This window comes from Cyrtonyx montezumae, unplaced genomic scaffold, assembly GCF_038088225.1.
Source record: "Cyrtonyx montezumae isolate F1298 unplaced genomic scaffold, pur_monq_1.0 scaffold_3, whole genome shotgun sequence".
NCBI classification, from domain to species: Eukaryota; Metazoa; Chordata; class Aves; order Galliformes; family Odontophoridae; genus Cyrtonyx; species Cyrtonyx montezumae.
This window is the reverse complement of record NW_027072034.1, coordinates 29480673-29503343: the sequence shown is the minus strand read 5'-3', so window position 1 is coordinate 29503343 and position 22671 is coordinate 29480673. Positions and strand designations below refer to the sequence as shown.

The window sequence follows — 22671 nt, the reverse complement described above, 5'->3', positions numbered from 1 at the left end:
AGACCGCTGCTATGCAGATGGAGCCCAGAGACCCAAGTGAGTGCTGTCACCAAGGGAAAAGCAGTTCTCACAAGTTTTATTTGTGCTGCTGAGCAGTGTGTGCAGTTCCAGATGCACCATGGTATGCCTCTGGCACCAGACACGGATGCAGACTCTTTAAAAGGGAAGAACGGCAGAAATGCCCGCATGACCTGGGAGACACAGTACAAACTGGCTCATAAAGTTCAGGCAGGATGCTAGAAGGGAAGACAGAATGTGGATTGAGAATTTTTTTCTTGGAATTTCCATGAAACATGACTCCGTTTTTCCTCTAAGCTTTTGCTGAACATCTCACTTCATAGGGTTATTTTCTTTCTGAAGAGATTTGTCCAGAAACAGATAATTGAGTCTATAGTACAGAGTCCACTCTCCATAGTGCCCCTATCAAAGACCATAAACCTCCAAGTAGGCCTCTCTGTATAACAACCTGACACACTAAACTTCACCAAAAGGGCTGTTTTATTTTATTTTTTTTTTCAGAGACAGCACTAAGAGAGGCAGAAAGAAGGAAGCTGGAGCAGACCAAAGGAGTTGAGGTTATAAACATGGGTTCACTCAAGATAATACAAGGTAAGATAAAAGAATGCGAGCAACAGTGGCACAAGGAGTGGGCAGGAAGAAGGCTGTCAGTAGCTGATAGCAACACTAATTGCCATGCTCAGGAAGAACCTACAACAGTCAGCCATCAACTTGTGTTTGCACACTTGCTTTCCCTCAGAAAACACTGGGATGAAAAACTGCTTTTTAAAATGCATATAATGTATGCCAGGTTGAATTAAACTGAAAGTTTAAGATAAACCGAATCCAACTGGAAGATTCTGGCAAGATTCAGGGACTCCTCATGTGTATCCCAGACTTCTGCTGTTATTTCTATTATTCCATAGAAGAGGACTGCTACACAGTTTGCTCCAAGGATACTGAATTGCCACGATTTGGGTTTTCAAGACATTTTCTACTGAACGTATACGTACTGTAGATTAAATCTGTTACTTTGCTGCAGCCTGATGTCTTCATCACAAAGCAATCTTTCAGAAAGAAATTTTTAGCAATGTCATCTCTGCAGGCACAGATACACCCATGGTGCACAGTGAACCAAATAGCCAGTATCAACCAAAAAGTGGCTGAGAGAGGCTGCTCAGCCAAGTTCTATCAGCAGCCTACCAAAAGACAACCAAGTGCAAGTATTTTGGTATGAAACAGTGATTACCATGATGACTAATAAACTAACAGCTTTTCCTATTCGCTCAGCACGTACAGAATTCCAGGAGGAGAAATTTGAGGAAGCCAAACTGAAAATGAGGGCCAAAGAAGAAAAGCTGTGACTGCAGCTGTCAGTGTCTCCCAAAGCTTTAGAACCTCTCAATCCACTTTCAGACCACTTTGGAAGAGTTGAAATCTTAAGAGTGAGTTACATCTTTGTAGGTTGCGCTGGGTAAGGAGAGTAAAACCAACTCTGTTGGTTTTCTGATAGCTCCCATCAAGAGAAAGGCACAACTATGCATAAAAACCCCACAGCACTGCTTCTTGAGATTATTTATGGGGAAGGTGGGGGAGAATATAGTTAGGGACAAAGGGCATACATCACAGAATGACAGGCTTTAATACTGCCGTTCTCATGGAACAACTCATTTTTAATTGCTACAGCAAAGTAATTTGGCCTAGGGCTCCTAGGCTGTGGCAATTAAGAAAAACTGCACATCTCAGCATGTTTTATCAGTCAATTAACAGCACTTTGTAAGGCAGAATCGTTTCAATCCTCGGGATAGCACCACTGCTCTTAATATATGGTTTAAACCTACTGAACCAGGAAAATGGCTTCAGAAATGGAAGGCAATACACATTCAATCCTTCTATCAGTTACTGTCTATAACTGCCAACTTCTTATGTGGATAAAGCTTCTGCCCATCATATTTCTGAGGTGCACATTACTGTTTGTTTTAAAAGTCTACAAAGATGAAGCTGACTGGCTTTTGCATGTGAGGAAAGTCAGTTACAAGGCAAGTCTTCTAATTAACGTGAAAGAACAAACTGCACAAATAAACTCAAGTGCCACATTCTAACAAACGCTAAGAAATCTAATATGCATCAAAGATTTTATTTGAAGTAACTGGATTCAAATATTAAAATAAGTCTACATTAAATTACAATATTAAATATGCTTTAAATACAATAAACTGAATGTTTTTAGTTCCTAAACACAAAGGGAACAAAAAATAATTCAGAAGAATGCAATACAATTAATGACACCGGATGACAGAATGAGGACTGCACTATGTAAGTCTGTGAGATGTCAAATCTCAGCAATGTTTAATTTGAGATGGTGGCCTTCCAACTGATACACAAAATCCACGTTGCATAAGCTTAGTAAATTATCTCTCAGAAAATATTGCTGTTATAATTCTCATTTACGCCATGATCAAAACTCCTTTGGTAGTTCTTTTATCAGAATGAAACACACCAGTATGCAAATCTGGGAAATAAACAATGTTTTGTAAGCAGTACCACAAAAGGTAACTTCTTTATAGTTACAATTATCTAACAGATCTACAACGTCTTTCATTCTTTAATTCAAATCCACTTACATATATACAATATGTAACAAAATACTCACAAAATCCTCAGTCTTTCAAGACAAAAAACTATGCTTTCACAACATCAAGACCATAAAAGTATTTTTTTTTTTAGAAAAAAAAAAAGGTTTGTTTCTTAAAGTGGATCACGCTGTACAGTAGTTTCCCTGTATGTGATTTTAAAGGCAAAAACTAAATGTTGTGGCAAGTACATAAATAGTGATAAAAACCAGCTGCCCTCAAATGAGGTAGGGCATCTGACTCAATCTAATCTTTGCCACTCAACCCAGCAGAAGTTTTAATAAAATAATATCTTATCTAAATAATTCAACAACTCACTACACACGCAGTTGTCCTCTTGGCACATGAAGGATCTCACTTCAAAACCTGATTTATCAAACCAGACTGAAGTTCATAATCATTTGAAAGAAAATTAAACAAACACAACATTAAAGAGTTTTCATGATGCATAATTTCAAAAACACAGTGTATTTCAACAACACTGTTTGTACATAAACGTTCATCAATTAGGGGTTTTTAAAAAGTTACCCAAGTTTGTCACTGTAGCTAAAGAATGCAGCATATAGGGTCCTTGTGGATGCAGCCAGAACAGAGAAATGAAAAAAACAGACTTGCATCTATCACAAAAGTATATCTTGCACAGGTAATTTTACGTTTCCATCCAACGTCAATGACACTGTCAAGCAAAACAGTAAAAATAAATTTTCAAGAACCAAAAAGAACAAACAAATATCTAAAAGAAACAAAAATGTGACATTTAAAACTAGTAAGGAGTCTTGATAAGGATGATCAGTTAACGTCATTTTGCTTCTTGTCCACAGCAGTGCATGCAGCTGGTTGAATAATACACATCAACCTGAAATCTGCTACAAATAAAGTCTTGAACAGCATAGGTATTCGGTGTCCTGAAGATACATTTGGATGATTTATTTTTCTTTTTAAATAAGTATTTCCTCTTTGTTATGCAACATAGTGGTACTGATTGGGGTTGTCTTTGTCCCTCTCCATATAGTCTCTGTCAATGAGAGATTCAATCCTCTTTTTCAAGTCTCCAGGCTTCAAGAAAAGACAAGATTAGTAAAACAGTTAATAATATGAATGCCAATATATTTTATTAAAAAAAAAAAAAAAAGAAACAAACCCTCCACTTTTTTGGAGGTTTGTTTCCTCCAGAAACAGACAAAAGAACCACAAATGAAAACAAAACAACAACAACCAGGTCAGCTAAAAACCATGTAAGAAAATGAACCATAGTGAGTATTTCAACAGTTGCCTTCTAATACCTTGGCTCATTCTGTTCACAGGCTCATTTTAGTACTTGAATCTTTGGACTTGATTCAGATGTACTTTGCATGTCTTACTCTAACGGACAAGTTGAATGGGAAAAAAAATTACATATCTTTTGATAATCCCAGGATGGTTTGGAAAACAAAATCAGTTACCTTTACTGGAAATTTCAGTTGGTTATACAATTCAGAAACAAGGAGATTGTGACCAAGAGTCTTTCTCATCTTCATTATTCGCACAATGGCAGCATCAATCTGATATTGTCTGTCTTGAAATACTCGTTCGGTTGTGCTAACCTGTTCCTCGACCTAAAGAAAAATACACCACCACAAATGTCACTCTTTCTTGCTATTATTTTATCCATTATATTTCTGTAGCTTTACTGTCCAACTTTGGGGCAGATACGTATGTTACTGCTTGCTATGAGCTAAGTGATTCTGAAGCAAGCCAAATATAAAATTAAAGATAATCTAAATAAAGATCATGTCATATTTTTAATCTCAGAAATCAAACTATCTCATAAGAACTCCCTTCAGATTTCTAGAAGAACACACAAGAATTTGACAGTCCAAATACATTGGCCTTCTGCACAAAGCTGTTCAACTCTGATTTACTTTTTAATTTTCACATACAAAGGACAAAAGAAAACAACTCAATACCACTTAAAACATGTCAGCTGGTGTCAAGAACTGGGATTCAAGTGAAGCAAGGACATCCACTAGGAATGAGGGGACAACGCTGACCTTTTAATAGCCCTCTTACTCTCCTAATAAAGAAAAGTGACACAGTGACATTTGAGTCATGGGTTCAATGTAGTACCAGCTCTTCAGCTGTACCATGAAAACTTGTAAGGCAGACTGAAACATCTGCAAGATTATATCATCAGTATAATAGCACTTAATTTTGCAGGCACAGGAAAGAATCCGAATTGTTTCGATTTCAGGGAGATTTCGGATCTTTATTGCCTCTGTGAGTCATCCTCACCACCATTAAATTAATGTTTCCTTTCTATTTATACAAAAGCTATGAGAGGAAATGCAGAGATTCAGTCTCTCCACGTGGGATATGGACAAACAGTTAACCAGAATGAATGCAAAAATAAATACATACTGTTTCTTTCATCTGGATTTGATTGATCTTTATTCTAAACAATTTATGCTTGAAATCACCATTAAAGATGAATTTGTCTCCATCTTCTACATCCTTGCCCTTTGGATTTTTAATCAATACTCGTGCTTTCCCACAAGCTAAAGACTGCAAGGTTCTTCTTAATTCACTGTCCTCTGGATAGGAGAAAAGAAAATAAAACATTAACGTGAAGAGTTTTATGCAATTGAACTAGTCATACAATGCAAAAAATACTGCTTTTTATATTATTTTTATTGCTGTAGCTTTGTTTGGCAACGACAGAACATGAAAAGGAAAATCAGCCGATGACAGGAAAATCAAGGCACTTGTTTTATGTGATTTTATTGCTATTTCTAAACACTCAGATGCAAATATAAACACAAATGGAAAACAAAGAAGAAAATGGGAGAGAAGTCTCACCAAGCATCAGCTATCAGCTTAGAAAGCACTGCTGACAGCTATTATATTCATAAAACTTCTCCGCAATAGAAAGGAGTGGAAACAAGTGGGTTTAAGGCTTAAAGCTAAAAGCACTTGGGCAAGTAGATAAATAAAGCCTAAAACATTCTAGTAATTATACTGTGAATACGTCTCAGGATTTTGCATTAAAACAGCCTTCTGCAGTATCCAGAATACTCCAGAATACTTTCATTCATAACATCAAATGATCACCAAATGCATCAGAGCTGAGAAGTCCAAGAATTAAATCGAATGTTTTGCAGCGCAGTGCAGGAATGCACAGAACAGTTGAGTTACTACTTGTAAAATGCTCTAGCTTACACACTCACACAGAATGACTTTTAACAACTCAACATCTTCTATACGTTCTGTCATTATTAAAAAACCCTCTTTCACACTTTTTAGGTGTTTCAGTAAATACACAGTGCTGATGTGTTTTTATCCAAACGCAGCCCACTTTGCTGTGCAAGGATGTTGTCACTGTTCCCAGTACCCTTCCGAGCCTTCCTTCTGCTGTGCATGTGAAACTGAGGGTCACAGAAGGCCAAAGGGGAAAGAACTCACAATCGCCCTTCAATCACGAAGGAAAAGCAGGGAATACATTCATCTCAGAGAGGCTTTCTCAATTATGAGAAAGGCAGGAAAAATGGGGAATATATTTGGACAGTATGTCTCAGAGAAGCACAGCAACCAGTAACCACTCTTTCTCTGGGTGACAGCTGATATCTTTTCTAACTGTACCAAAGTATCAGCAGCAATCTCTTATGTTCTAAAGAGACTGGGCATAATTTATTCTAACAGTGACTGCAAAACACAAGTCTGAGTTCTGCCCAATTAATCCTTTATAGGTTGCATGCTGTTGAGATTGCTAATCTTCTATTTTTAAGTTACTCTTATACCTCACATTTTAATCATTTCTATTTTCTGTATGGCACTGCATGCTGTTATTCCTTGGATCTATGTACAGATGGGCTGAGGAGCAACCCCATGGAAGGGGTTCTGGCAAGATATATGTGAACCAGCAGTGTGCCCTGGCAGCCCAAAGGGCCAACCACACCCTGGGGTGCATCAGCACTGCCACTATGTGAGGGGAATGGCTGTCCTGCTCTGCAGCCTCACCTCAAGCAGAGCACTGCATGTGGGTGCCACAGAGTAAGGACACAATGCTGTTAGAGAGCGTCCAAAGGAAGGCTGGGAAAGTGGAGAAGGGTCTATAGGGCAAGGCACGTGAGGAGTGGCTGGGGTTGTCTGGTGTGGGCACTGAACAAGCAGCCCAGGGCAGTGGGCACAGCCCTGAGCTGCTGGAGTTCAAGGACAACACCCTCAGACACAGGGTTTGTTTTTTGACTGATCCTGTGTTGGGAAAGGAGCTGGATCTTTGTGGGTTACTTCCAACTTGGGATGTTCTATGATTCTATGTTCTATGTGGATGAAGACAAAGGGATATGAAGGCAAATGAGATATCTTCAGGGTGGGTGGGGGTGTGTGTAAATGTGGTGACTGTCCATGTTTTGACCCAGAAAAGTGTAGGTAATTTCTGTTAGATGGGAATGGAACTTAAGAGATACAATAAACAAAGCCAAAACACAGGTAGAGACCAGTTTTCTGGTTATTTCAATACGTAGGAGTTTTGAAACCCTACTTTAAGGGCAGGATGTTTACAAAACAAACTTGTAAAAATGTAAATCCAGCAATCTAGCTAATACAGAAACTACATTAACGACTAAGAGTCTGAACAGCAGAACCGCAGAAGATAACATTTTCACCTCTGTAAATTGCACACAGTAGATCACAACAGTTTGACTGATATGTTAACTGATGCTCTGTTTTGTGGCTGAACCCTCCTGTCAAGTGTGTCGAGGAACACAAATTGCTCGGTTTTACTGTGTGAACTGCTTCCTCAAACAATTGAAAGCTTTGAGTCATACCTTCTTACTGGCTTTTGCCACAGAAACCTATAATCTCTTTATTAACTTCAGTATGGTTCTCAATTAAACCACACAAATACTGATCTGACTGGCCCCATCTCATGCTGCAGTCAGCAGAGGAGCTGGGGACACGTCTGAGAGGCCCAAGGAATTGCTGTGAAAGTCGCAACAGAAGGGAGACTGGTTAACAGAGTCACCAAACAGATTTTTCTAACATTGGAAAATCCCAAATGCTTTACACCTTGCTCCTGTACATTATTCATGGTGTCTCTTACTAAGAAGCCTAAACAAACATATTAAATAAGCAGAATTAGTTAAGTCCAGCTGGCGTCCTGTTACGAGTGGTGTCCCCCAAGGGTCAGTTTTGGGGCCCATCTTGTTTAATATCTTTATTGATGACCTAGACGAGGGAATTGAGTGTACCCTCAGTAAGTTTGCAGATGACACAAAGTTGGGAGGATGTGTCAAACTGCCTGAGGGTAGGGAGGCCCTTCAGAGGGATTTGGATAGGCTGAACAGCTGGGCTGAGCTGAATGGGATGAGGTTCAATAAGACCAAGTGCCGAGTCCTGCACTTTGGCCACAATAACCCCATGCAATGCTATAGGCTTGGGGCAGAATGGCTTGAAGAATGTAGAGAGGAAAAGGACCTGGGGTGTTGGTTGATGCTCGGCTCAACATGAGCCGGCAGTGTGCCCAGGTGGCCAAGAAGGCCAACAGCATCCTGCCTGTATTAGAAATAGTGTAGCCAGCAGGAGCAGGGAGGTGATCATCCCCCTGTACTCAGCTCTGGTACGGCCGCACCTCGAGTACTGTGTTCAGTTTTGGGCCCCTCACTACAAGAAGGACATTGAGGCCCTGGAGCGTGTTCAGAGAAGGGCAACAAAACTGGTGAGGGGTCTGGAGCACAAGTCTTATGAGGAGCGGCTGAGGGAGCTGGGATTGTTTAGCCTGGAGAAGAGGAGGCTCAGAGGAGACCTTATTGCACTCTACCACTTCCTGAAGGGGGGTTGTGGTGAGGAGGGGGTGGGCCTCTTCTCCCTGATAAATAACGACAGGACGAGAGGGAATGGCCACAAGTTGCGCCGGGGAAGATTTAGATTAGACCTGAGGAAGCATTTCTTTTCTGAAAGAGTGGTCAGGCACTGGAATGGCCTGCCTAGGGAGGTGGTTGAGGCACCATCCCTAGCGCTGTTCAAGAAGCGTTTAGATGAGGTGCTAAAGGATTTAATTTAGTAGTTGGGTAGAGATAGTGATAGGAGGATGGTTGGACTAGATGATCTTATAGGTCTTTTCCAACCTTATGAACTTATGAATTTATGATCACCCTTATGGTGTTCTCAACTAAACATTAATGCACATGCAAGAAGCCAGGGGCCAACTTAATGTGAAGTTTGAGAATTACAGCTTTCAGCTCTGCCATTAATCTTAGACAGCTAATTCTGTTTTGGTTGAGAACAGCTGTATTATGTTATATGAATTGGATCAAAATGCCTGGCAATCACACAAAACAAAGCCAGACTCTGCATGTGTGGTTAAAGTTATTTCTCTTCCTCCACAGATGTGTTTGTATTTGTATTTGACAATACTGGATACCATTTGATCTCCTAATTGTTTGAGTGTGAGATGTCTTTGCAACTTCTAGAAGTTTCAAATTTGACCTTCCTAAGGAAGAAGCATCAAACTGTCAGATCAATGTTCTTCTTTTTCAGATCATTAGTTACTAAGTTGAATAATAACAAGGGAACACCTATTAGGAGCTTCCTTTCACTATGAAAGCAGCTTTTTAATTTCTACCTATTTCTGTCCTCTAATCAGTCATTCACCCAAAATAATTCCTCTTACAAGCCATGAGCTCTAGCCAAGAACTTTTTAAAAAACAAGTGTACAGTTATGACTGTGTATATGCTTGCTCAATTCACATCAGAAATTGTGCTGGCTCTTCCTCGATACAGACTTAGCCATGAACCCATCAATTCTTCTTCCCACTACATGCCTGACACCCTGCAGAATTACTCCACGAACTTAAAAACCAAAGAAAAAACACCAAAACAAAACTTCCAAACCAATGTCACATACCATTCTTCCCACATCAAGGCTCATTAAAGTTGTGAGAGATTAATTCAGTATTTAAACTAGAAAGTTTCTGTAAAGCCTCTGGGTGAATACCATCTGCTGCTGGTGTCTGACTTACTGATCTTTCTATGCCTTTTACTGACACTTCAAGTCGTAATATTTTGTCTTCTGGCATTGCTATAGCTCTGAACATTTCTGCAGTAACTATCAACATACAAAGACCAGTTAACACCTCGTAATAGGATCTCGACATAAAGACACATCGAGTAAGAACTGCACAAAGCTTCCAGCACCCCCAAAGAAGGACTATGATGACACATGTCAACACCCAAGTAAAGAAAGTGGCTAAACACAACAGTTCAGAGTTGGGAGGTTCAGCATCACTCTGTGTTTGCCTTAGATCAGAATAATGAGCACCTGGGTCAGAAGGTCCATCCAGACCAGTGTCCTGTCTTCGACAGGCCATAAGCTGGTGCGCATAGGGCAGTATGCAAGAGGGAAGCCAAGGAAGGCACACTCCATGCATCCCTGCTCCTCATCCTCTCCTACCCTACTGCTGAGTCTCCAGTCATTTAGGACCAAGGGACTCCCTAAGGCAGAGTTGGCTTCCATGCATTGAGAAACCTCCAGCACATTGCCCCTCACTGAATCTTGTCCACTGTAAGCTTCCCATTCTTACAACATGTGGTGGTCAACAGTTTCACAGCTTATCACTGCTGGGCAAAATCCAGAATGCTGCCCAGCAAAAGGATCTGCCAAGTAGCAGGAGGCAGGAAGAGGACAGTGTGAAACTGACTCCTGAGAGCACTTTTGGACGTAAGACTTTCACTTACAAGGAGGGAGACTGCTAAAAGGGAATGGGAGCAGCTCTGAATGCCATGTTTGGAAGAGAGATTTTACTTTATCCATCCTGGACTCGCAGGCAACCTGTAGGCTGTGAATTGTCCTCATTACATGGATTTCTACACTACTTCCTCTTAAGAGAAATAAATAGAGATAGCATCCAGTGCAATGACATGACAGCTCCCAACGACCCATCAGTTCTAGCTGGTTGTCTTAATAATAATTTATTGAAATCCTTTCTATTGTGCTGTAACATAATGGGTTTTCATGCAGCAGATTTTAATCTCTTGCTGTAAGGCAGCCAGAATGTAAGCTCCAAGGAAAAGTAACACAAAGTGACAATGCAGGATCTGGATCAGGTTTGTGTGAGCTTATGTTTGTTCTGTAAGCATTGTACTCTGACCTAATGAGTCTGTGGACTATCCCGATGCTTATCATTCATTCTGACACAAGTTTTCTTCAGCTCCCTTCGCATTTATGGAATGAGTGACTAAGCAACCTGAAGTCTGAGAAGCTGGAGTACTTAGGCTGCACTGCCTTCTGAACCACCGTGATTCTTGATTATCAATTTTTATTATGTTTTATAAAATATATTTTCAGTATTTTAATGTTTGTGTGAGTTCAGGGAGTTCTTCAGCAGTTGTTTTATTGGGTTGATCTTCAGGTTTGACAAGCAAAAGGCTACTGGATATGACCTGCTGGCTGATGTAGAAAGTAAAGCTATGGAAAAGTTATCCTCTTTAATGGCAATGGCATGAACTATGTCAAGGAAGCATAAAGATTAGAGAAACAATCGAAAACCTCTGAGAATACTCTATGCAGTAGATACTACATATGGTTTTTCTTTTATTTTCTGTTTCTTCCACCTTCAGATTTGAAGTGCAAGAGGAATAGCTACCTATATTCTTGCTACTGGGCATTGCTCTTTTTAACCAATCAGATCTATTATAAATGGGGTACTCCAGATACAACAGTGGAAAAGAGACGGTCAAGCTCTCAGAACCGTTCAATTGAAATAATCTCTTGAACTGCCCCAAAATGGCAGCATTCTGTAACAGATCACTTTCAGAATATTTGAATGTGCTAGGACAGAAATAATCTGTACATACAACAAGTCCTTATCACCACCTGCATTTTTCAAGATACACAATAGTAACTCTCAAAACTGACAGAATTATAATAGCATTCTTAAAACAAGGTCTTTACGTACAGATTCATAATTGTCAGTCACTCAATTCATAAATGTAAGAACCAACCACAAAGTATTTTTCCTACCTATACCGGTGGCCATTTTGATTTCTTCAAAACTGAATTCATCTCCTTCATTAAACATAAGCAGCACTAATGTCTGAAAGAGCGACACTTGAAATTCCTTCTTCCCCTAAAAAAGAAATGTCAAATATTTAGAAGTAATTTTCAGGCTATTTTCTCTTGTATCTCCTGAATCTGATAAGTTAGAGAAGCTGTACATTATTTATAGATGTATATTTTTGAATGCCTGTCACTCAGAGGAATCTGCTTGAACGCAGTATCAAGGGGATATTTTTAAAACCTTCCCTGCTTATCTAACAATAGCAATACAGCACAAACCAGAACGTTGTTAGAATGGCCTAGCATTTACTTCACAACACTTACTTCATTTCAGTTACAATATATGGAATTCTGGCTTTGCTACTACCAGTTGCAAATTTCTTTACACTTCACCCCCATATAATCAGTAGCAAAATGTTTGTTCAGGCTGGCAATGAAAAGGAAATAACTGAAACTCTTCAGACACATGTACACACTTTTGTCAGTTAACAACAAATCTATCTATCCCAGTGATACACATTGCAAAAATCCATAAGTTCCCTGTTTAAAATGAAATTATAAAAGAACACTGTTGCTGTTGTTTCCTCTATTTCAACTAAGTTGCATCATTAGCAAAGCAAGATATTCCGTGAGAAGAAACAAAACCACATTAAGCAACAACGTGGTTATTTAACACTTAAATAATTTAACAGGCATTTAAATTTTAACCAGTCATTACATCACTAATGCCCTTCAGTCTCTTTTTGCAACAGTTAAGCATTCTAAAAGTATCACCAGTATTTCCATGATCAAAACAATCCCATACTAAAAAAATAAGATGATGCTGATTTTTTTCTTTAATTTCCTTCTTTATTAAAACCCTCCTTATTTCAATAATTTTGTTTGAATGAATATAAATGGAAGGTTTCACTGGTGTCTTCTAGCTAGGCAGTATTTTGGCTTCATTAGAAAAATCCCACTTTCAATAAAAGTACTCAACAGCGATTTTTCTTTTTTTTTTTTTTTTTTTTACACGTTGCTTCTTTACACATTGTTTTTTTTTACACGATTTTTTTTTACATGTTGCTGCCTGTATTTAAAAAAAGGAATACTAAACACAGCTAGATTCTGAATAACTAACTTCAATTTCATTCCCACAGGTTAAGAATTACATAAGCAAATTTCTATGAACAAACTCACTTCCTTAAATTCCGCCTTCAGGACAGCATGCCCTAATGTGGTCTGCCACTGAAGCTTTCGACCGCTATGTTTTCCTAGGTAAAAGGTTTTAAATACCTCTTGAAGCTTAATCATCTGCAAAACAGACAAAGTTTATTAGTGTTTTATCAGTACAGTGATGCTGTTTTTACCTGTTGTTCAGGTTGGACCCTTTCAAAGTAGTCTGTTACTGAGTGTGATTCACACAATCACAGGCTTTTGTTGGAAGGAATCTCACAGCCCAGCCAGGCTCACCCCGTGCTGTGGGCAGGGCTGCCCCCCCCAGCTCAGGCTGCCCAGGGCCCCATCCAACCTGGCCTTGAGCACTTCCAGGGATGGGGCACCACAGCTTCTCTGGGCAGCTGTGCCAGCACCTCACTGCCCTCTGAGGAAAGAATTTTCTCCCAACATCTGACCCAATCTCCCCTATTCTAGTTTAAAACCATTTCCCCTTGTCCCATCATTACCAGACCACAGATAATGTTCCCCCTCAAGTTATAAGTTTCCCTTAAGTTTATAAGTTCCCCTTGTAAGTTATGCTTATAAGTTCCCCTCGAGTACTGGAAGGCCAAAATGAGGTCTCCTCAGAGCCTCCTCTTCTCCAAGCTCAACAAGCCCAGCTCCCTCAACCTATCTTCCTAAGAGAAGTGCTCCAGCCCTCTGATTATCCTTCTTCATGGCCCTTCATTCCAGGAAAACATGAAACTGAAGTAAATGCAAAAAAGCTTCCACTGCTTCTGAACAGAATGGGAGCACTGTCACCAACTCTGACCTCCTAGGTGCTTGCTGCACTTCAGATCAAGCAATGTACTGCAGGAAGCAGTACTCAAAATATATATTTCAATTTAAATAACTACAGGTATGAGCTCTGCAAAATCTGTCAACTTGGAAGCAATCTTTTTTTCAGACACCATTTAAATGCAGAGCCTAGTTTTATGAGACACATGACAGAGAGGAAGGATCTTATGGGAAAAAAAAGAGCATGCAGTAATGTAACTATTGGTTTGATCAATGTGCATAATCATTGCAGCCAGACTGGCTAATTAGTGTGAACTGCTTTAAACTAGTGCTCAACTGCAATGTTAAGTAGGACATAGATTTTTCTTTGATGCTAATTTGAGACTAGTATTATTAGAGGGTTAAAAAAAATAATTAAGTGAAGCAATCACCTGAAACAACCCCAGAGCAGACTCTACCCACTATGTTTTAACTTCTGTGCTTTTTGTATCTTTGAAATGGGGAAAAAAAGTGTTAATCTCCTGCAGAAAAACACTGAAGTAAGGGTATTAACTGATCCTATGATAGTGATTATGATACCACTACATAAACTGCATTCAGAAGGAAATTTCAAAAACTAACCTCTGAATTTAAGTGAACTTCCATAGGTGTATAAGTTGGCCAATATCCCATTGTTAATATATTTACTGTCAGATCTATATTTCCTGGGTCACTTTGGTTCTGCATATACTAAAATACAAGAGACAAAAATCATTCAAGTATACTGTTTGCATGATAAATCAGATTAAAAACAAAAAAGCAAAACAAAAGCTTTTGATCAGAAGCCAGGACAAAAATTTTAAGGTTCCCTGGGACTTCCTCACATCTCTGTGAGGCAATACATTTTCTTATAATTTCAATGTAAGATCACTCCCCAACAGGCCGTAAAGTTTGGGCAGAAAAATCAGTGCAGTATTTTGGTAGTGGAGCAGCTGCTCTGGGTCAGACTTCTGCCCCAGAACTCTGTCTTCAGGAAGGCCCCAAAAAGGTGACCGGGAGAAGCATAACAACAGGGCAAACATGCACATTTTCTTGCAGTATACTGCCTCAGTCACCAACAGTTTTGAAGTTCAGTGCCCAAGATATATACATTTTCTGAGCATTTTAGCAACCTTTAGGGAGTTTCTCTGGCATAGGTCATCCACAAAGAATTAGAGAAGCAATAGTTTACAGAATCAAGGAATGTGGACTTTAAAGGATGTCAGCAAACTAAATTATTACATGTCATTTACAAAAAGAAATCACGTAAAACTGTAAAAAAAGATTCTCTCTGAATCCATGAAGATTCTGGTCTATCAGGGCCTGCTCAAAAGCTGTTTCATTTCATTTTATCTTAATTCCAGGTTTAATGCCATTAAGTGCTTCCCCATCACTGTTGAAAGTTTAGCACATAAACACAATCTGAAGGTACCTGCTTAAACTGAACCATGACATCTTTTGACAGTTCCATGTCCTTGAACATGCCCTCCAGTTTGCTGGTAAAAGCAGCCCCACATTCTGTCACACAAATTAAAGCAAAGATCCCACAATTACAACAAGCACAGAACAATTTATGAAGGTCTAACTGGAGACAGTTGTGCCAGATTTGTCAGAGTCTGGAGCACACACAACTATGTATTCTGCTCCTATCTAGGCAGATTGAATGAACCAGTCACGTATCTGGGAGGTCAACTCAATAGTTCTCACTGAGCACAATGCTCAGATAATACTTAAGATCTGGCTCATCACTGTTCAAAGCATGAGACAATGAGGATTCCAATTCACAATCCAAAAAGTAATAAACAATTAACACATCTGAAGATGCCTACCATGTTTAAGCTTTGACAACATGGACTTCTCAGCATCTACAGATGCACTTTTCCCAACCAGCAGTCTTTTAGCCAAATCCTTCTTATAGAATGCCTCAAAAACATCTTTACCTGCATGGAAGTGGAAACAAAAATAAGGTCATACATTCTATTTGCACCACTGCACTTCAGGTTTGTGACACAAGCCTTAACTCACAACACACTGATCAGGAGATCAATATTCACTACCCGACAATAAAGGAAAATGTACAGACTATTGGTTCTTTTTATGTTTGAATTATTCTATCAACATACTTAGCTAAATTTTACTCTCAATCTTTGATCTCCACCCGTAGGCTATACAAGGCAACTTCACCTCCAAAGAAGTTGGTCTTCCTGTTGTATTTATTGTGCTCCTTCAACTGTAAGGCAACTCCAATTTTAGACCAGTTCTAGAGGAAACTCATGCCAAAAACGATCTCTTACAGTCAGACGACTGAAGTTCAGCAAGCAGCAAGGGAAATACTTTTTAACTGCATTAACTGTGAATGGACATTTCTTACCGTGAATGAATCTAAATATGATCATGATTTTGTCAAGGATTCTTTCCAGCTCTTCATCTGTTGCTTCTTTATTACCAGCTCTTAACTTGGAATCCACATATTTTGCTACAAATTAAAAAAAAAATTAACGCCATAATTAAAAAAAAAATCTAAAATCACCAACTAAAGCATTTTCCAGGTGAAATATTACTGTATATTAAAAATACAGATTAAGTGTGAAGCTTTCAATTTTCTTTTCTCCCACCCCTTTATTCAGTGGAATGATAGAGTGCTTACTGTAACTACTGCCATAATAGAAAAAAAAATCACAAGAAGGAACAATCCAAGAAAAGAACACGGTAAAATCATTTAAATTAATGCACTAGAAGTTCCCATATTTTGTGTTATATTTATTGCAAGTGCATTACTTGTTGAAAGACAACATTTTGGAAGAGTACAATGCATATGAATGTATTTTATGAGAAACAGAAACAAACAACACAAAAAGGACTATAGTCTTTGTAGACCTTTAGCAAACCCCTCTTGCTCCTTGCTATGAGCATACAAAAGTTTAAACAGAAGCGATGCTTTCAAGTTAGTAGCTTCAGAATGCTAGAAATACTGTTAAGCAATGAATTTAGCTAAACGTTGATTAAGCCGCATTAGTATCCCTACAGCCTTCTACTGGGGTAAGAAGGAAACTACTGCAATAGCTGAAACACCACAATCTGCATATGACAGCAGGCTGTGTCACTGCTTTAACCTGTATTCACTAGGTTTATTTTAGAATAAAGCCACAAAATATGTTTAATAGAGGCAAGAGAGGAAAAAAAAAGAGGAGCAGGAGCCTCTACTGGTGTAAAATGTCATTACTATGCTGGCTGCAGGTAAAATTTTGCCAGATCAGGGGTAATTCCAGTAAAAATAGATTTTCCCTTAATAAGCATTAGTTCCCCCTTCAAGATTCTCAATTTTTTCTTCCTCCTTGCATCTGAAGGCCTTAAAATTGTTCCAACATCAGCCTTCAAGTCAGACAGGCTATACTTAGTCCTTTCTGAGTGAGAGATCTTTAACTCCCAGAGAACTCATCTGCCACCATCGTGGCAGTGTCTTCTGCTCTGGCTATGCTTCCCCTAGCCCTTCACATCACTGGCAGCATTCGCACTGAGCTCCCTGAGCACAGGTTAGCCCAGTTGCAGTGCAGGACAGCAAAGCTATGTACTCATGTGGGACACCACACGCACCTATCAACGCCCCGCGCTGCTCGGTCCCGCAGTGCTCCCAAAGCAAATCTCCTAAAGCAACTGCATAATGCACCACTATTGCGCTAGCACACTCAGCAGCATCATCTTATCATGCTTTCTACAGATTTTGGAAATATTTTACAGAAAAATATTTGTGTACCTATCAATTCTGCAGGCTTATTTGGTCTCTTGTTGATAAATGTTTCAAAGGACTCCTTCATCAAGTTTATAAATTTTTCATTTTTCTGAAAGCACACTTCTATGATATGGTCCACTTTATCCTTAAAATCTAGTAGCTCTTGCACCATATCCTTGTCCTTTTCAGGATTAACCACTATTGTTGTCCCAAAGTTCTGTAAAACAAACACTTTTGATAATAAAATACTTTAGAGCACTACCTGTCTCCCCCACCCTTATAAATCAATCGTTAGAGAGAATAATAATTTTACAGAGCTACTTATGTGACTTCACATTTTCAGAAAATGAGATGCATTAAAATTTAAAATAAAAGCCCAGACACACATTAATGGATTTCAAACATCAGCGTTTGATTTAAAGATTATACACATTTAAGACAGGAGCTAAACAGAAACACACAGACACAACTGTACGACGTACAAGTTTACAGTTAAATACAGAACTACATGACTCGTGTCAAAGAAATTATATGGAAACTGCCTTAGAAAGTGCAATGGCAAACTTTGTACTATTCCTTTTGGAGCCCACTAGTGATCTCCACTGACAGGAACAGGCGGTTGAAACCCAACTGCTGCTCATCCCTCCAAACTTCTCACCCCATGAAGGCTCCAGATCAGCTGACTTCCAACAAACAGGATTTTCCTATTGGCAAGAAGAAGCCATAGAGCTGACTTTCTTTTCTTATTCATTTACTGTCCCAGAACTGGATCTATGGTACCCACTGCCCAATGAACCAAAGCTTCCCATGAGGTTGACCTAGCAGTCAATTTACAACTGCTCTGTAACACCAATCACTTCCTTACACAGAATGAGTAGTTTTCCGCCATGAGAAAGAGGAACACCTGCACAGTAACAGCTGAACAGTACTGAACTGGTGTATTTACATTAGTATGGTGGTATGACTGCCACCACAGTAAAGCAAAGACGGAAAAACGCCTCACAAACCTCAAAATTTCCACCCAAATACCTCATTATCCATTGCAGTCTTTCACTAAGACCTTTCTTAAGAACCATTTCTGAGTGACACAAGGCTGGCCAAGCATCCTTGGACTCAACATATATATCTTGCACTAAGTCCATTTTCACCTTTATTAACAGGATCTGGATCTCTCTCAGACTATCATTTATGTTCCAAAGTTGCAAAGCATTTCTCCAGCATGCAACTGGGGAGTTGAGATATACAGAGCTAAGTGGCATGCTTGAAATAATAAAAAGGTGACTACAGCAGAGCACTAATCTTCCCTCCAGAACTTTGTCTCTGTGTACCTTTTCTTATGCTGATTCACAGGATAGAATTTTAAGATCCTGAAGCCCCGTTTTAATGCACTATGACACACAGAATGTTAGAATTGAGATTTACTGACTATAGAAAATGCTTTCTAGATTTCTGAGCATATGGAAAAGCCTCTTTAAAATGAGGCCACTGAAGGTCTGATTCTGAGACACGTGGCATGGTAAGTCAACTTGCTGCTGCTGAAAGGCAAGGTCCTGGTCCTCCTTCCCATAGTTTTCTACATGCTCGTCCAGCTGATCACATATCCATGAGCAGCAGCAGGTGTGGGAGACACTGCTCAACAATCTGCTAAGCCAACTGTTTCTCAGTTTTGGGGGTGGATGGGGACACTGCCTCTCTCCCATGTGCTGCACACAACTCCAGGTACAGATGAGAAAGAAAGTCACCTCCACAATGAACTGATGTGCACTTTGCCTTTAAGGTAGAGGTAACAATGGATGATTCAGGAAAGAACTACGCGAGCAATTATCAACTCCAGAGAGAAATATTTTCTGTGAAGCTTGCTGCTTTCATCTGCTCTGGGGCAGCATATTACCTTACTACTATGCCTAGCTAAACAGGCCAGAATTATCTAAATGCCACTCTGATCATGGATTATTTTCAAAAGGAGTGTTCCTCTCAAAACAGCTTAAGTGTTCATCTTACTGACTACATTGCTCTAGGTTGGCTACATGAAGCACTGCCAACCTGCGGCAGAGCAACTGCATTCTGCTGCTCTCCTGCATTTCCAAGTATGTAAAACAGGTGAGTGTATTTGTACCGAAACTCAACACATCCTACAATCCAGCATACTCTAAACAAACGTGTGTTTGGCTCTACTTAAAAGTAAACCGAAAAAGCTTCTTGTGTATTGTTCAAACCTATATTGAAAGCAATTCCCAACAGTAGTTAGGAATTCAAAATCAAAACTTGTGTTGCTGTTTCTCACCACGTGATTATTATTAAGGGGAAAAAACAAAAACTATTAACATATCTAATGATATACTATTCTTCTTTTTAATAGAAGAAACCTATGATGACAGCATAAATTTTGAGAGTATTAAGAGATATTTGAAATACCTTGATGTATTCACTCCAATGTTGCAAGAGGATCTGCTGCCCTCCTTTTACCCTGCTGAACAGCTGGTACATCTGGGTCAAATCTGATATTCTATTTTCATCAAGCAGGTTATCAAGTCCTTAAAAAGGAAAGAAAGTTAGAGGTACAAGCAAACCTGAATAGCGTTGCATAAACACAATTGGAAATAGAAGAGAAAACCAAAAATCTCTATGAAATACACCAACAGACTCTCCAGTGTGCTGAAGTAGAAAATTTTAAAGGCAGCATTTCTAAAAGTGAGTGTTATGCTCAGGGTTAACACATCCCCTGGTATAAACCAGCTGCAAAGACTTATGTTACAATATTTTAAGTCAGCTGAAGTACTTTCCCAATTAGGTGCTGACTCTAAGCCTTTTGCAGAACCTTTATGAACAGTATTTGATTTTAAGTGTAGAGCTTTATCCAAAGAACTCACAGAATCTCTAAAGAATGTCAAAAACCATCATAAGTGTCCTAAATTTAAAACAAAAATTTATACTTGGCAAGATTTTTTTTCTCTGGAGTGTGTTGTCATGTTTTTATATTAAGAATGGGTTATAAATGCTCTACATCCATACTGATGTAATAACACACAACTATAAATTGTTTCCAAGTAACTTTTGCCTGTCATTTTATCCTACGTGAGACTAGGCCTTGGACTAATGAATGGAGAAGCAAAGCTCAATGCTAAATGGGAAGGTTTTTACAACTACATGTGCCATATTCTCAAACTGTGTATTTAGTCCCATTGCAATCACAGATCCATTGTCTGGTGCTCATGACTTCAGTAAAATGGGAAGGTAGCATTTATGCCACTGTTTAAAAACTAGACAGCTTGAAACTACACAAGTTGACAATGTACATCATCAGTGTAGCTAACACTGTATGACTGCTCTGTTTCATGCACAATGTGAAGTAGAACGTTTAATTACTTTAAAATTTTAAATGGTATTAGATTACAAAGGATTTGAAGGCATTATAGTTAAAGATCCCTTTTTTACTCTCTCCTTCATCTTAAAATACCGCAATTTTAACTTATTTACAAGTTCAGAAAGGCAAACAATGCTCAAGAATGACATCAGGTCAACTTTGATTGCACTGAGATATCAGAAGAATTAAAATACTTTAAAAATACATTACACAAACTTTAATATATGTGACTTATGTGCCTTTGGCACTAAAATTAGGAAATGCCCATTCCACCACATCCACGCATTGCTCCCTCCTCATTTAGGGAGACCAATGCACTATCCGCTTTGTTACAGTCTTGCTGATAAAGTTCCAACCTTCCTTTCTCTGATATATAAACTCTGATGGAAAAAATACTTTGCCACATCCATGACCAATAAAAAAGACATTTAGGGAACTCCTCTGACACAGCACTTCATATAACTTCCAGAAAGCACCATCGCAGCCTTACAAATTTCTATTTACACAATGTAAAAAGATGCATTCACCATTAAAGGGCAGTCAGAATAATACAAGAAACAAAGTATCTCATACATACTCTGCATTTGTAAGCTTTATAATTTTCCTGTATCAAACTGACTACATCATATGCCTTCTCTCCTACGGAACAAAACCTACAAAAGGCAGTATCTTCTTCTACTTGCACTGAATACTAGGATGTTATAAGTGGATTACAGTGTGCCCTGGATCAAATGAATGCAGAGAGTGATGTAAGCCAGGTGATGTTAGACTTTCTTTTTTTTTTTTTAAATAAAACGTGTAGACAGAGTGCAAAAGAATCCAACAGAATCCCAAATTATACTAACTTCAAAAATGTACATGGACAGTGAATGTACATTATTAAGCAAGAGAGAGTGCAGATTAAAACAAGAACATTTTTTTGACGAAGCCAACTGATGAACACATTTATCAGTGGAGAAGTGACTTTAAAATAATACTAAAAAAACAAGCAAAAATGACACGTACCAACAAAAATGCTAGTTATTCTTACATTTTACAATAAGCTTAAAAATAACTAAGAGAATAAACAAGTTTACTTTTGTAAATGTATTGAAAACAGTGAAATAATCTATTCCCAGAGTAGTTCACAGAAAACTGCAAGCATGCCTGTCTTTAAAAAGGGGACAAAGAAAGAAGTGAAAGGAGTACATCTATCAACCCAGAAGTATTAAACATTGATGTGACAGAGCCTGAAGATAACAGTACTAGAGACATAATTACTGTGGCAGTAAAAGAACAAAGATGTAAGCGTAATTCGCTAGAAGATCTGAAGCCTAAAAGGTGGCACTAGTGCAAGAAAAGGGTCATTTAAAATATTGAAAGATCAGACCAAACCAAGGAATGAAGGGAAAAAGATGAATATTTAAAGTTATGAGGAAAAGAGAAATGCTGATCTGAAGACAGTAATATCTGAAGGGCTTCCTAAGAAGACTGTAGCTCAAATTCGGAACTGGCAGAAAGAAGGTAAAATGCAAAAAAAAAAGTCTAAGAGGTGCACTGCTTCTGACTGCCACTGGCTCCAATAACACAACTCTTGAATCATCCAGTCACAAGGATATGTGACACTATTGCACTTGCACTGTAACCATCACAGAAAAGAAACTACAATAATAAATGCAGCTTTAACTTGGAAGTTTGCAAATTCAAGGAAATCAACAATTCCAACGCAATTCCTAAGCCCACTGCTCTCAGTCAAAGGGAACTTATGGGGTTTAGCAACATATACAAATACAGAATTGCATTTCAGGTACTTGTTTCGACATACAGGATCTGCTTGTCACAATGGGTGTAACAGTTGTATTAAGTTGGCTTTCTGTGACTATGGATTATTTTTTCCCCACAGCTAATGCATCTTGTGAAATAAAGCTATAGATCTTATCACAGACTATGAGAATCTGTTGGTTATTAAAGAATGCATTAATTA

The 22671-nt window shown here is 38.7% G+C and overlaps 1 protein-coding gene across 4 annotated transcripts in view; it reads right to left on the bottom strand.

Moving 5' to 3' along the window:
• Positions 1–2115: 2115 nt before the first annotated feature.
• The window catches only part of CUL4A (cullin 4A), a 35181-nt gene continuing 14625 nt past the window's right edge, over positions 2116–22671 (bottom strand). For 2 of the 4 annotated variants that reach the window (XM_065741061.1, XM_065741062.1), the window contains exons 10-20: positions 19760–19878; positions 17369–17561; positions 15986–16090; positions 15444–15554; positions 15047–15132; positions 14218–14325; positions 12841–12954; positions 11626–11731; positions 5028–5200; positions 4073–4225; positions 2116–3686 (exon numbers count right to left, since the gene is read on the bottom strand). In XM_065741061.1, coding sequence (XP_065597133.1) covers positions 3591–3686; positions 4073–4225; positions 5028–5200; positions 11626–11731; positions 12841–12954; positions 14218–14325; positions 15047–15132; positions 15444–15554; positions 15986–16090; positions 17369–17561; positions 19760–19878 — 1364 coding nt within the window. In that variant the 3' untranslated portion in view covers positions 2116–3590. Of the gene's footprint in view, positions 3687–4072; positions 4226–5027; positions 5201–11625; positions 11732–12840; positions 12955–14217; positions 14326–15046; positions 15133–15443; positions 15555–15985; positions 16091–17368; positions 17562–19759; positions 19879–22671 lie in introns of those variants that run through there. The other 2 variants (XM_065741063.1, XM_065741064.1) reach the window with 2 other exon arrangements.